Source organism: Coregonus lavaretus (assembly GCF_964263955.1).
Source record: "Coregonus lavaretus genome assembly, chromosome: 38".
NCBI lineage: Eukaryota > Metazoa > Chordata > Actinopteri > Salmoniformes > Salmonidae > Coregonus > Coregonus lavaretus.
This window is the reverse complement of record NC_140025.1, coordinates 31,827,637-31,842,890: the sequence shown is the minus strand read 5'-3', so window position 1 is coordinate 31,842,890 and position 15,254 is coordinate 31,827,637. Positions and strand designations below refer to the sequence as shown.

The 15,254-nt window shown below is 43.4% G+C and overlaps 1 protein-coding gene across 1 annotated transcript; it reads right to left on the bottom strand.

Annotated features, from left to right (window-relative positions):
• Nucleotides 1–8,224: 8,224 nt before the first annotated feature.
• Nucleotides 8,225–10,597, bottom strand: LOC311112060 (E3 ubiquitin-protein ligase TRIM21-like). The gene is made up of 2 exons (XM_084155041.1): nucleotides 10,417–10,597; nucleotides 8,225–10,151 (listed from the first exon to the last, which is right to left on the bottom strand). The coding sequence occupies exon 2, from the start codon at nucleotides 10,147–10,149 to the stop codon at nucleotides 8,518–8,520; it is 1,632 nt and encodes a 543-aa protein (XP_084011167.1). The 5' UTR covers nucleotides 10,150–10,151; nucleotides 10,417–10,597; the 3' UTR covers nucleotides 8,225–8,517.
• Between the last annotated feature and the right edge of the window lie 4,657 nt (nucleotides 10,598–15,254).

Genomic DNA, 15,254 nt, shown 5'->3' with positions numbered 1-15,254 from the left:
GCCGTCTACCAGCAAGTTTTAGAGCACTTCATGCTTCCTGCTGCTGACCTGCTCTATGGAGATGGAGATTTCAGGTTCCAACAGGACTTGGCGCCTGCACACAGCGCAAAATCTACCCGTGCCTGGTTTACGGACCATGGTATTTCTGTTCTAAATTGGCCAGCCAACTCCCCTGACCTTAGCCCCATAGAAAATCTGTGGGGTATTGTGAAAAGGAAGATGCAGAATGCCAGACCCAACAACGCAGAAGAGTTGAAGGCCACTATCAGAGCAACCTGGGCTCTCATAACACCTGAGCAGTGCCAGAAACTCATCGACTCCATGCCACGCCGCATTAATGCAGTAATTGAGGCAAAAGGAGCTCCAACCAAGTATTGAGTATTGTACATGCTCATATTTTTCATTTTCATACTTTTCAGTTGGCCAACATTTCTAAAAAATCCCTTTTTTGTATTAGCCTTAAGTAATATTCTAATTTTGTGACACACGGAATTTTGGATTTTCATTTGTTGCCACTTCAAATCATCAAAATTAAATGAAATAAACATTTGAATGCATCAGTCTGTGTGCAATGAATAAATATAATGTACAAGTTACACCTTTTGAATGCAATTACTGAAATAAATCAAGTTTTTCAAAATATTCTAATTTACTGACTTTTACCTGTATATATATACAAACAATGGGGGGAAAAAAGTATTTGATCCCCTGCTGATTTTGTATGTTTGCCCACTGACAAAGACATGATCAGTCTATAATTTTTATGGTATGTTTATTTGAACAGTGAGAGACAGAATAACAACAAAAAAATCCAGAAAAACACATGTTATAAATTGATTTGCATTTTAATGAGGGAAATAAGTATTTGACCCCCTCTCAATCAGAAAGATTTCGGGCTCCCAGGTGTCTTTTATACAGGTAACGAGCTGAGATTAGGAGCACACTCTTAAAGGGAGTGCTCCTAATCTCAGTTTGTTACCTGTATAAAAGACACCTGTCCACAGAAGCAATCAATCAATCAGATTCCAAACTCTCCACCATGGCCAAGACCAACGAGCTCTCCAAGGATGTCAGGGACAAGATTGTAGACCTACACAAGGATGGAATGGGCTACAAGACCATCGCCAATCAGCTTGGTGAGAAGGTGACAACAGTTGGTGCGATTATTCGCAAATAGAAGAAACACAAAACAACTGTCAATCTCCCTCGGCCTGGGGCTCCATGCAAGATCTCACCTCGTGGAGTTGCAATGATCATGAGAACGGTGAGGAATCAGCCCAGAACTACACGGGAGGATCTTGTCAATGATCTGAAAGGCAGCTGGGACCATAGTCCCCAAGAAAACAATTGATAACACACTACGCCGTGAAGGACTGAAATCTTGCAGCGCCCGCAAGGTCCCCCTGCTCAAGAAAGCACACATACATGCCCGTCTGAAGTTTGCCAATGAACATCTGAATGATTCAGAGGAGAACTGGGTGAAAGTGTTGTGGTCAGATGAGACCAAAATGGAGCTCTTTGGCATCAACTCAACTCGCCGTGTTTGGAGGAGGAGGAATAATGCCTATGACCCCAAGAACACCATCCCCACCGTCAAACATGGAGGTGGAAACATTATGCTATGGGGGTGTTTTTCTGCTAAGGGGACAGGACAACTTCACCGCATCAAAGGGACGATGGACGGGACCATGTACCGTCAAATCTTGGGTGAGAACCTCCTTCCCTCAGCAAGGGCATTGAAAATGGGTCATGGATGGGTATTCCAGCATGACAATGACCCAAAACACACGGCCAAGGCAACAAAGGAGTGGCTCAAGAAGAAGCACATTAAGGTCCTGGAGTGGCCTAGCCAGTCTCCAGACCTTAATCCCATAGAAAATATGTGGAGGGAGCTGAAGGTTCGAGTTGCCAAACGTCAGCCTCGAAACCTTAATGACTTGGAGAAGATCTGCAAAGATGAGTGGGACAAAATCCCTCCTGAGATGTGTGCAAACCTGGTGGCCAACTACAAGAAACGTCTGACCTCTGTGATTGCCAACAAGGGTTTTGCCACCAAGTACTAAGTCATGTTTTGCAGAGGGGTCAAATACTTATTTCCCTCATTAAAATGCAAATCAATTTATAACATTTTTGACATGCTTTTTTTGTTGTTATTCTGTCTCTCACTGTTCAAATAAACCTACCATTCAAATTATAGACTGATCATTTCTTTGTCAGTGGGCAAACGTACAACATCAGCAGGGGATCAAATACTTTTTTCCCTCACTGTATCTTGTAGTTATTAGTTGCTGTTAGTTGTTATTAGTCCCATTCTTCAGCTCCATTCAACACCTCCCATCTATCTCTTAACACCATCCATATTATAATAATAATAATATAATATGCCATTTAGCAGACGCTTTTATCCAAAGCGACTTACAGTCATGCGTGCATACATTCTTTTTTTTTTTTTGTGTATGGGTGGTCCCGGGGATCTAGCCCACTACCTTGGCATTACAAGAGCTGTGCTCTACCAGCTGAGCTACAGAGAACCAGATACTTTTACATAAGTGAAAGTCACCCAGTAAAATACTACTTAAGTCATTTTCTATTAAGGTACCTTTTACTCAAGTACGACAATTGAGTACTTTTTCCCACCACTGCTACTACCCACCTCCAACCTGACCATAGAACCTTGTTTTCACCAGTCTATACCCCCAGCAAGAACATAACCCTGAACAATCTATAACCCTGCCTCAGTAATGCACCGTTCCCGTCTGAACTCACTATACTATTGGATTTCTATTTGCCATATATTTTTCAACTGTACTGGGATGTTTCACAAATGTTTTGAACCCTTCTATTCTCATTGTTTCTACAGATTGTAAATTGAAAATAAACATTTTTGCTAAAATTATTTGTATATTATTGATCGATTGACTATGACTTTTCAGATTACCCAGTAGTGGTATCTGCAGGGTTAGCTCCAGGTAAATATTGCAATCCTTCAGCCATTCCTGGACCTGTGACCAAAAACAAGCTACAAATGGACAGTACCAAAACAGATGATCCAATGATTCTGTCTTTTCGCAGCAAAATCTGCACAGCTGGGAAGATTGTATCCCCCATATAAATACAATTCCAGTGGTATAATAATTTAAATTAAAAAATTCGAAGTTTTGAATCCGGCGTTGTTTTGCCTATCAGTTCATAAACAATTTGCCACGGAATCGGTACGTCAAAAATCTCTTCCCAACTATTTTGCAATCTATATGGGACGGCTGTCAATCCCTTGGTCCTTAAATTAAACTGGTATACTTTTTTATTTATCACAATTTTCTTTAACCATTTATGGTATTTAATGTAGGGCCGACAGACAAGTTCCTTACTTTTCCCCCCTTCCACTTTCCTCTTCCATTTTTGCGGTAATGCTACAATTATTCGGTTGTAATTTTGGGTAGAACAGACATTTCCATATGTTTTTGTTAGCTGCATGTGCGACATAACTCCACCAGTCCTACCTATGATATCATTTACGAAGATTATACCTTTTTTAAACATTTATTTTATTAATTAGTATATTTGAGTTTAACCACAATATTTGTTGCATTCTGTCGTTCCTGGAGGATTAAATTGAAATTGGAACCAACTTTCTATGGCTTGTTTTAGAAATAGTGATATTTGGGAGTTGATTTCCTTTTAAAACAACTGAAAGTGACAGGTTGTAATCTGAATAAATGGGAAAAGGCCATTCTTGAACATGGGGTGAGACAATCTTACTCATTTGCTAAAGAACCAGTTCGGATTTAAGTATAACTTTTGTATGACTGAAGCTTTTAGTGATAGGTCTAATGCTTTAATATGTAATAATTTCTGTTCATATTCATTATATAAATAGGCCCGTTTAATTTTGTCTGGCTTGCCGTTCAAAAGAAAATAGAATATTTTTTTTCTCATATAATTTAAAAAGCTGTTCGCTAGGCGTAGGCAAGACCATAAGCAAATAGGTAAACTGGGATAATACTAAAGAGTTAATCAGGGTGATTTTTTCACAAATAGACAGGTATTTACATTTCCATGTTAGCAAGATCTTATCTATTTTTACTTACTTTCTATTACAATTTATTGGAGTGAGATCATTTATTTCATTTGGGATATGTATTCCGAGTATATCCACATCACCATCAGACCATTTTATTGGAAAACTACAAGATAACGTAATAATTGTATTTTTTAGTGATCCAGTACGTTCAAAGTATTCGTTTTTCAGTCCATACCTGCTCAATCAAAGTATTTGAATGAAAACAAATATATTGTGAACCCAGGTCTGTCCTGTATGAGTTTCTCTATTTCTAACTCTGCTTTTCCTGTACCCTGGGGAGGAAATCAGGAATAAATCCCAGCTGCCGCCGACCCTCATCCTGTCGTCTATGCTGAGTCTGGCCCGCTACCACTTGGGCACTGTGGCCAAAGTCTCCTTCATCATTACCCTTTTGGAGATCCCTCAACTCATCCTCACCTACATCCACAGCCAGCTCAAAGGAAAATTATTTGTTTTATCATAATCACTATCCTAAACCAACAACCTGCTCAAAGGCACAGTACTTCCATTATTATGTTTACTGTCTTAGATCCATAGCCAGCTCAATGGAAAAGTATGTCCTTTATCAGAGTACAGAACTGTGGAACCAGTCTCGAAGTGGCGCCGGAGAAGATGGCTGCCGTTTTACAGCCCTCTAACCAATTGTACTATTATGTGTGTTTTTTCGCGTTATTTGTAATTTATTCTGTACATAATGTTTCTGCCACCGTCTCTTATGACCAAAAATAGCTTCTGGATATCAGGACAGCAATGTTTTCTTCAACGAGTCGGACGCGAAGGATATCCTACAGACACCCGAAAAGGTCCAAATCCCCGTCATTTGCATGATAAAGAGACAGAGATATTGTGGACATAGGTCGGTGTGCCTTGTAAGGATTCGACTGCGAGCGAGTAGACTGCCTCTTCCATCAATCCTATTGGCCAATGTACAATCATTTGATAACAAATTGGACGACCTAAGATTACGGTTATCCTACCAACAGGACATTCAAAATTGTAATATCTTACGTTTCACCGAGTCGTGGCTGAACAACGACATGGACAACATACAGCTGACGGGATATACGCTACATCGGCAGGATAGAACGGCTGACTCCGGTAAGACAAGGGGTGGCGGTCTGTGTATATTTGTAAACAACAGCTGGTGCATAAAATCTAATACTAAGGAAGTCTCATAACTCTATCCTCCTGATTCCTGCTTATAAGCAAAAACTAAAGCAGGAAGCACCAGTGACTCGGTTAATAAAAAAGTGATCAGATGACGCAGATGCTAAGCTACAGGACTGTTTTGCTAGCACAGACTGGAATATGTTCGGGGATTCTTCAGATAGCATTGAGGAGTACACCACATCAGTCACTGGCTTCATCAATAAGTGCATTGATGACGTCGTCCCCACAGTGACCGTACGTACATACCCCAACCAGAAGCCATGGACTACAGGCAACATCCGCACTGAGCTAAAGGGTAGAGCTGCCGCTTTCAATGAGCGGGACTCTAACCCAGACACTTATAAGAAATCCCACTATGCCCTCCGATGAACCATCAAACAGGCAAAGAGTCAATACCGGACTAAGATTGAATCGTACTACACCGGCTCTGACGCTCGTCGGATGTGGCAGGGCTTGAAAACTATTACAGACTACAAAGGGAAGCACAGCCGCAAGCTGCCCAGTGACACAAGCCTACCAGACGAGCTAAATCACTTCTATGCTCGCTTCGAGGCAAGCAACACTGAAGCATGCATGAGAGCACCAGCTGTTCCTGATGACTATGTGATCACACTCTCCGTAGCCGATGTGAGAAAGACTTTTAAGCAGGTCAACATTTAAAAGGCCGCGGGGCCAGATGGATTACCAGGACGTGTACTCCGAGCATGTGCTGACCAACTGGCAAGTGTCTTCACTGACATTTTCAACATGTCCCTGACTGAGTCTGTAATACCAACATGTTTCAAGCAGACAACCATCGTCTCTGTGCCCAAGGACACTAAGATAACCTGCCTAAATGACTACTGACCCGTAGTGCTCACCATGTAGCCATGAAGTGCTTTGAAAGGCTGGTCTTGGCTCACATCAACACCATTATCCCAGAAACCCTAGACCCACTCCATTTTGCATACCGCCCCAACAGATCCACAGATGATGCAATCTCTATTGCACTCCACATTGCCCTTTCCCACCTGGACAAGAGGAACACCTACGTGAGAATGCTGTTCATTGACTACAGCTCAGCGTTCAACACCATAGTGCCCTCAAAGCTCAACACTAAGCTAAGGATCCTGGGACTAAACACCTCCCTCTGCAACTGGATCCTGGACTTCCTGACGGGCCGCCCCCAGGTGGTAAGGGTAGGTAACAACACATCTGCCTTGTTGATCCTCAACACGGGGGCCCCTCAGGGGTGCGTGCTCAGTCTCCTCCTGTACTCCCTGTTCACCCATGACTGCATGGCCAGGCATGACTCCAACACCGTCATTAAGTTTGCTGACAACTCAACAGTGGTAGGTCTGATCACCGACAACGATGAGACAGCCTATAGGGAGGAGGTCAGAGACCTGGCTGTGTGGTGGCAGGATAACAACCTCTCCCTCAACGTGATCAAGACAAAGGAGATGATTGTGGACTACAGGAAAAAAAAGAGGACTGTGCACACCCCCATTCTCATCGACGGGGCTGTAGTGGAACAGGTTGAGAGCTTAAAGTTCCTTGGTGTCAACATCACCAACGAACTATCATGGTCCAAACACACCAAGACAGTCGTGAAGAGGGCACGACAAAGCCTATTCCCCCTCAGGAGACTGAAAACATTTGGCATGGGTCCTCAGATCCTCAAAAAGTTATACAGCTGCACCATCGAGAGCATCCTGACTGGTTGCATCACCGCCTGGTATGGCAACTGCTCAGCTTCTGACCGCAAGGCACTACAGAGGGTGGTGCGTACAGCCCAGTCCATCACTGGGGCCAAGCCTCCTGCCATCCAGTATCTCTATACCAGGCAGTGTCAGAGGAAGGCACTAGAAATTGTCAAAGACTCCAGCCACCCTAGTCATAGACTGTTCTCTCTGCTACCGCACTGCAAGTGGTAACGGAGCGGCAAGTCTAGGTCCAAAAGGCTTCTCAACAGCTTCTACCCCCAAGCCATAAGACTCCTGAACAGCTAATCATGCTACCCGGACTATTAGCACTGCCCCCCCATGGCTACCCCCTCTTTTACGCTGCTGCCACTCTGTTTATTATTTATGCATAGTCACTTTAATTCTACCCACTTGTACATATTACCTTAATTACCTTGACTAGCCGGTGCACCCACACATTGACTCTGTACCGGTACCCCCTGTATGTAGCCTCCCTACTGTTATTTTATTTTACTGCTGCTCTATAGTTATTTGCTTTTATTTTTTTACTTAACACTTTTTTATATATATATATATAAATATATATATATTTTTTTATGTATTGTTGGTTAAGGGCTTGTAAGTAAGCATTTCACTCTAATGTCTACACCTGTTGTATTCGGCGCATGTGGCAAATGCAATTTGATTTGATTTGATTTAGAAAGGCTGAGTATGTCCTTTACCAATTCACTTATACAGTATAAACAAGCTTAAAGGGGCAATCTGTAGTTTCTACCTCAATTTCTGGACTTATAAATGAATGATATACGCCCATTGTTTCTTGAAAAATATAACTTATAAATGCCTCATGCCCTTAGTTCAACTGTTACACCCCATTTGAACCCAAAATATAAGCTTGTTTGTCTCCAATGTTTGTGAACATTCTAAATGAAGAAAAAAAACGATATAGCCTCAAAACATAGTTAAAACTATAATTTTGATATCATGGATGCTCAGTCCTTGCATCCATAGCTCTGTCTATTAATCTGAGTGGTTAAAATGATCCAGGCCCATCCCTCAGCTGTTTACCAAAACAGAAGCGGGCAGCTTCTGTGGATTCGCTCTTTAAAGTGCTTTGTCACGTTCACCTACATCCAAAACAAGTTCAAAGGCTGAGTTTGGCTTTCATCATCAGATCAACTTAGAGAGGGAATAAGAGAAAAAACAGAGAAAAGGAATATCACTTTAAAGGATAGTTTTCCCTCTGTAAAATAATGATGGGTATATTATATGAATAATCAAAACAACATAACTTTAAGGACTACTTTTATTTTATTTAATCCAGTTGATAGTCTTCATTTTCAGTAAATACAAGCATGTATTATCCATGTTTAGATGTACAGAACAGTTTACATTTTCATTTGGTGATCCTAACTGACCTAAGACAGGGAATTTTTACTAGGATTAAATGTCAGGAATTGTGAAAAACTGAGTTTAAATGTATTTGGCTAAGGTGTATGTAAACTAACGACTTCAACTGTATGCTAATTTGGAAATATATCGATACATGTAATGATTTGGAAAAGTAACTGATTTGTTTAATCAGTGTATGTGATTGACAGGAGAGATGATGAGAGGGGCTGAGTTTTGACCATCATTATTATCAGAGGGGCCTAAGAATGGAAAGAGCTTCTCTGTAAAGGTGCATCCAGTGAAAGAGTAGATATGAGACCTGGCCTCCACATCATAAAAGGAGACCTGACCCTCCTCATAGTCCACAAACACCCCCACCTTCTGGGGCTTCTCTCTCAGGGAGAGGACGACAGGGGGGGAGTTACTGGCTTTATACACATTCACATCCCTTAGGTACACAACACAGAGTCCATCTCCTGGGCCAAGTGTACTTTTCCTCTTCCTGTCTATGGACTCTCTGGCCACTCCTAAAGTCCACATAGTCTTCCCCTTAACCGTCACTTCATAGTAAAATCTCCCTGAGGAGAAGCCATTCTTTCCTAGGACAATGCCAAAACGATCAAACCTTTTTGTATTGTCAGGAAAATTCTGTGGTGTGTCTCCATATCTTACTTGTTTCCCATCTTCAGACAGGATGAGCCAGCGATGTGCTGTATCAGGATCCAGAGTCACATCCACTGCATACTGCTGAATCCTCTTCAGTTTGACATCAGGCAGCTTCTCCATCTCTTTATTCAGTGTCTCCTCCAGCTGAGACACAGCTCTCCTCACAGTCCCCACAAACAGATCACTGTGAACACTGATCTCAGACCAGTCCTTGGTGGGTGGAGGGTTGCACACTAGGGAGAGGAAGCTCTGGAGAAGTTGGAGATGGTCCTCACTGTTTGAGAGCTGCTTCAGCTCAGTCCTTCTCCTCTTTAGCTCAGTGATTTCCTGCTCCAGCTCTTTAATGAGCCCTTCAGCCTGCCTTTCTACTGCTTTCTGCTTCTCCTCAATTACCTTAACAAGCTCACCCTGGCTTTTCTTAATGGAGCGCACCAGAGCAGTGAAGACCTGCACACACTCTGCTTTCTCTCTCTCTGCTTCTTTCTTTCTAAGATCTACTGAGAGTTTGGTCCTTTTAACCTTCTTCAGTCGCTCCTGGATAATCTGCTGAACTTCTGCCTCAGTTTTCCCCAGTTGAGCCTTCCTCTCTCCACACTCTTCCTCTATAGGGACAGTGTCATGAGTCTTGTGGTCTGCCTCAATGCAGAACTGACACACACACGTCTGGTCAGTCCTACAGAACATCTCCAGGAGTCTGTCATGCTTCTTACACATCCTGTCTTCTAGATTCACCACAGGGTCGATCAGTTTGTGTCTCTTTAAGGGTGGGGCTATCTGATGAGGCTCCAGGTGAGTCTCACAGTAAGAGGTCTGACACACCAGGCAGGACTTTAGGGCCTTGCGCTTCGTCCCAGTGCAGACGTCACAGGGCACTATTTTAGGTTTAGGAGGGGACCCATCTCTACCTCTGTCTCTCATCTTTTTAAAATTCTCTACAACCTCTCTGAACGTTGTATTGACATGAAGCTTAGGTTGTCTGGAGAATTTCTGCTGACACAGTGGACATTGACACAGGTCCTTGCTATTCCAGTACTTTGTGATACAGGCCATGCAGAAGTTGTGTCCACATGAAGTGGTGACTGGCTCAGTGAACACATCCAGACAGATAGAGCACAGGAACTGCTCTTCAGACTGGAGACTGCTGGAGGAAGCCATATCTAGACAGAGAAGGTGGAACTATAAATTATTTCCTGGAATGAGTCAGCTCCCGATAGTTTCAGTTCCATTGTCAACACGGCATTTAGAGACACTAACCAATCTTGATTAAAGTTGTTTAACCATACAACATACAGTATAAATTAGTCAATGTACAAAATAAAGTTAAACATACAGTAGGTACTGTAGTTGATAAAGAAAACAGGAGAATGCAAGAATTCACACAGTAGAATTTATCTTCACCTGCCCTTGTTAATCTCTACTCACCTGTATCTGTGTGTGAAAGAGTGTGGGTGCTTTCTCTGATTTTTTGGTACTATATACTGTAGTATTCTTTTTAAAACAGAGACTGCGTAGCTGTCGTAACAGATTTTTCAGAAGAGTTTGAGACAGTTTACTTGTGTGCGCAACACACAGTACGTCTAAACACTTCAGTTTCACTTAAAGTGACGTTGACGTGCTCCTCCCCACCCAGTGTTGCTCTGTGCTCTGAAACATAATTAACCCTTCACATGGCTGATCTCTATTCATTCTTTGTTTCATAGTAACGTGAGTCAGCATTTCAGAAAGGCCCCTTGTCGTTGCTACGCATCCAATCAAAACACGTTGTAAAGAACAACTTTGCATCCTTGAATGGAACATTCCATGTTACAACTCATTTACAAAGGACATCATACGCACAAATCTCCTCAAATGGAGCTTCCAAGTAGTCATTAGTCTCTACATTAACAGCACTCACAGACAGCTAACTAACAGTATGTTATGTGTACGTATATGTAGCTTTCACCATCATATCTACTCCTGTATCAGACCAGGGTTCATCGTGTATTTCTTCTTCTGTCAAATACGTTAGCTGCACTTGATTGAGCTTCCCAGGTGCAATATAACCAATATAATAGTCCCAGAAGTACAAACCCCACCAATCTGGCACCATAGAAATATAATTATTAAATGTCTATGTCTGGCACTCCATATACAGGCTCAGTCAAACGCTCAAAGTGCCTGAAAGAAAACAAATACTATTTGAATCCAGGTCTGTCCGGTATCAGTTTGACTATTTCCTAACTCCATTTTATTCTACCCTGTGGTGGATATCAGGAATAAATCCCAGATGACCCTGACCTCCATCATGTCCTTATTCTGCGAATGGCCCACTTCTGTGACGAGTACTGAGGATACGAAGAGGCAGGACGCAGACGCAGGAATCAACAAGGTCAAGGTTTACTTAACAATGAGAAAGAGAATAACAAGGAGCGAGTAAACGACACGACGCTAACAATTACACACAACAATGACTGAACAGTCCAGGTCTATATAGTGGTGGTGATGGGATGATGAGGAGCAGGTGCGCTGGAGGTGATTAGGGTGCGTTGGGTTTCCATTCCTGTGTTGCCGAGGTGGTGCACTCAGACCGGTGACTCAGTAGACCGGCGAATCAGAGCGCCGGAGGGGAGCAACGGGAGGAGACGTCCTTGGTCCTTCTGCCGACTAATGGCCCTCTGGAGACGGACATGGGCGGCATCCCAGACCTGTCCGGCCCTGTGGAACCACTCGTCGACAGCGGACGCATCGGTCTGACAGGGTGTCCAATTGGCCAGGGCCGGCTGGTACCCCAGGACGCATTGGAAGGGAGTTGGCCCTGTGGAGGAGTGAACGAGGGAGTTCTGGGCATATTCTGGATGGGCGCGGTGGTGAACCTCTCCTTCAGCCTCTTGAAGGCAGCGTCAGCATCAGGGTTCCAGGCCAGCTTCTGAGGCCCACCCTTAAGGAGAGAGGTGAGCGGGGCGGCTATGGAGCTGAAGGACCTGATGAAATGCCGGTAGAAATTGGCAAAGCCCAGGAACCTCTGTAGGCCCTTGGTGGTGGGGACTGGCCATGACCTAACGGCGTCTGTCTTTTCTCTTTCCATGAACACCCCCTGAGGACTGATCGTGTATCCCAGGAAAGAGATGGCCTGTTGGTGGATTTCGAATTTCTCCCCCTTCACCAACAGGCTGTGTTCCTGGAGGCGGAGTAGGACAGCTCTGATGTCCCTGACGTGCTCCTCGAACGTAGCCGCGTAGATCAGGATATCGTCGATGTACACCACCACCTGTTTACTCAGCATGTCTCGGAACACGTCATTGACGAAGGACTGGAATACAGAAGGTGGGTTGGCGAGGCCTTAGGGCATGACGCAGTATTCATTGTAGCCTGAGGTAGTGCTGAAAGCCGTCTTCCACTCGTCTCCTTCCCGGATTCGGATCAGGATGTTGGTGCTCCTCAGGTCCAACTTGGTAAAGTACCGGGCCCCTCATAGCTGCTCGATGGCCAACGGAACAAGAGGGAGGGGGTACCGGTACTTGGTGGTGACTGCGTTCAGCCCCATGTAGTCAAAGCATGGCCTGAGTCCTCCGTCTTTTTTTGCCATGAAGAAGAAGCTGGCAGAGGCAGGAGAGGTAGAGCGTCTGATGAACCCCTGTTTCAGGGTCTCCGCCACATTCTTCTCCATGGCCTCAGTCTCCGCCCTGGAAAGGGAGTAAATGCGACTCTTCGGGGGGTTGTTGTCCCTCCATCAGGTCAATGGTGCAGTCCCAGGGCGTGTGAGGAGGGAGACTTAGCCTCTGATGAAGAGAAGATATCAGAGAGATCTGCGTACTCACGTGGAATGTTGGGCTGGAGGGCGGAATCCGGACTCTCCACTGAAGTGTTCTAATTTTGTTACTGATCAAGGTAGAAAAAGTGTGAATCAGAAATGTTAAACAAGGAATTATTTCAGATGTTTGGAAGGTTTTCCAAAAACATAAAAAACAACAGAAGTCAAATTCCACATGGGGATGAACAAATAACTCAGTCTAGGTAGATTTGACCTTGCCTGACGACTCACACTGAATTATTTAGCTGCTCTATCGATAAGAAACAAACGTTTGTGGGCGTGGCGTTTGGCCAGAGCAATGAGTCTGGGTAGCCAGGCAAGATTTGACCATTAGCAGCAAGAAATATCCCAGATTATGCCTTTAAACACACTCACTTTCGCTCATACCAACCACCAGTTTGTCAAGTCAAGCTAGACAATGGGTGGAGAACTAAAGCTGAATGTATTTTCTGTTTGTAGGAAAATGCCTGTGCTCGCTGTATGCTGAAAGCCTGCATCTGCTGCTTGTGGTGCCTGAAGAAGTGTCTAACATACCTGAATCAAGTAAGTGTTCGATCAGAATCAGATTGATTGTCATGTGAGATGTTGATTATTCTTACTATTACACATGTTATATCATTGACAACAATCTATTTTACAATGGAGACTCATTCCAAGATGACGGCAATCACACATTGTTATTGATGATACTCCTGTCTCCTGTTCACCACAGAACGCGTACACGGCCACAGAGATCAACAGCACCAGTTTCTGTACGTCGGCGTGCAACGCCTTCGTCATCCTGGTAGAGAATGCCTTCAGAGTGGCCACCATCAACACCGTGGGGGACTTTGTCCTCTTTCTTGGAAAGGTAGCGGCCACATAGCGATCATGTAACAATTAACTCATTAGGAATTTGGGGCACCACGGAAGAAGTTGTTTAACGAGTTACCATCTCCCGAATTAAACTCTTAGAAGATATATATATATGTTATATACCAATAACAGTCACTTATTAATCATTACCTCATCAGTCTCATTATGAACGTCGCATAATCCTTGAACCTGCAAGAACCCTAACCTTACTTATGAATCAACAATACACAAATTGGCTTAAATATTTATTTACTAGCTAACTAAATAATAACACAGAATACAGACATACTTAATGCATGAGAAAAGTCCCTAGCGGACTAACAAAAGCATGACTGCTTTGTTATCAAAAAGGGAGGGGTCAATAGAAGGAGAGAGAGAGGGACAAAGAGAGTCGAACTTATCGTACATACATTTGGAAACTACGCTCACGGTAATCAGAATACTTATCACCCTAACTGCCGGCCGTTTGGATAAGAAATGCAATGTATTTACGTGTAGAATGTCTTCTCCGTTGTCTCTCTGTTGAAACCAATCACTCCTATGGGGAAGGTGTCGATGGGTGTAAGGCTCTGGTTTGTCCACCAGAGGTCACAATGTCCTTTGTAGAGCTTCTCTGGTAGTGAAGTGGTTGTTAGACAGATACTTCAGATGTACCAACGGTTGTCTGAGATGGGATTGTCCTTGTCACCTCGTGTCTTTAGTCAAAGTTCTAGACTACTTTACATGCCAGCTGCAGACTGGTAATGCTACGGTCTAGTGAGTTCCTTCTTCTTGTGTAGAGATTGAGAGTTTCAGAGTTTCTCACCATTTCAAACGTGTGGACTAACGTCTCATGTTTCCTGGTCTTGGAGTTTCAACCATTTGTAACGTTCAGCTCGCGCTGTACGTCGGCTGGTCTGTTTGGTCTAACCATTTAAAGCTGTGTAGCCACAGCTCCACGCTTCCTGGTCTAATGTATATTTAGTTACCAAGGCTTTTATCCTCGGGTAAAAAGGGGGCGTTCCATCATGCCGACACAAAGTCTGTGCTCACTTAGGCGTGGTTACTGACTGGGTAAAAGTTCTAATGAGAAAAGAATTATCTCATTAGAAGGCTAAAATCACATTCTATCTTAACCAAAATACTCTCATACTTAATCATATATTTAATTCAACATGTAGATGTAAACTTGACAAGTAGAATATGTACACTTTCAGAGTTACAGTTATTTCTTGATACCATCCTTAATGACATCACAAAATAATAAACAATATGACATGATTATACTTTTAGATCACCACTGACCATTCCACACAGTTGCATGTCTGAAATAATGTTCCAATGTCCAATCTTTTGACGTTACAGTTTTTAGACGGGCCACACTCTCTCTAGACAAAGGCATTCCTTTGGTGGATACCGAAAGGCAGAGAGAGAAAGTTTCTCTCCTGCATAAATGTATGACCCAGTGTTAAGGTGTCAAGAGGGGGTCTGGCTATCTTCAAACATTTGCCTAGCTGATGGGTCCTTTGATCCACTGTCAGGAGAGTCATGACACCCTTTCCTCTTTTCTCCCTTTCTCACCCTCCTTTCTCTCCATCTTTTCCTGCGTGTCCAGGTACTGATCGTCTCATGCACT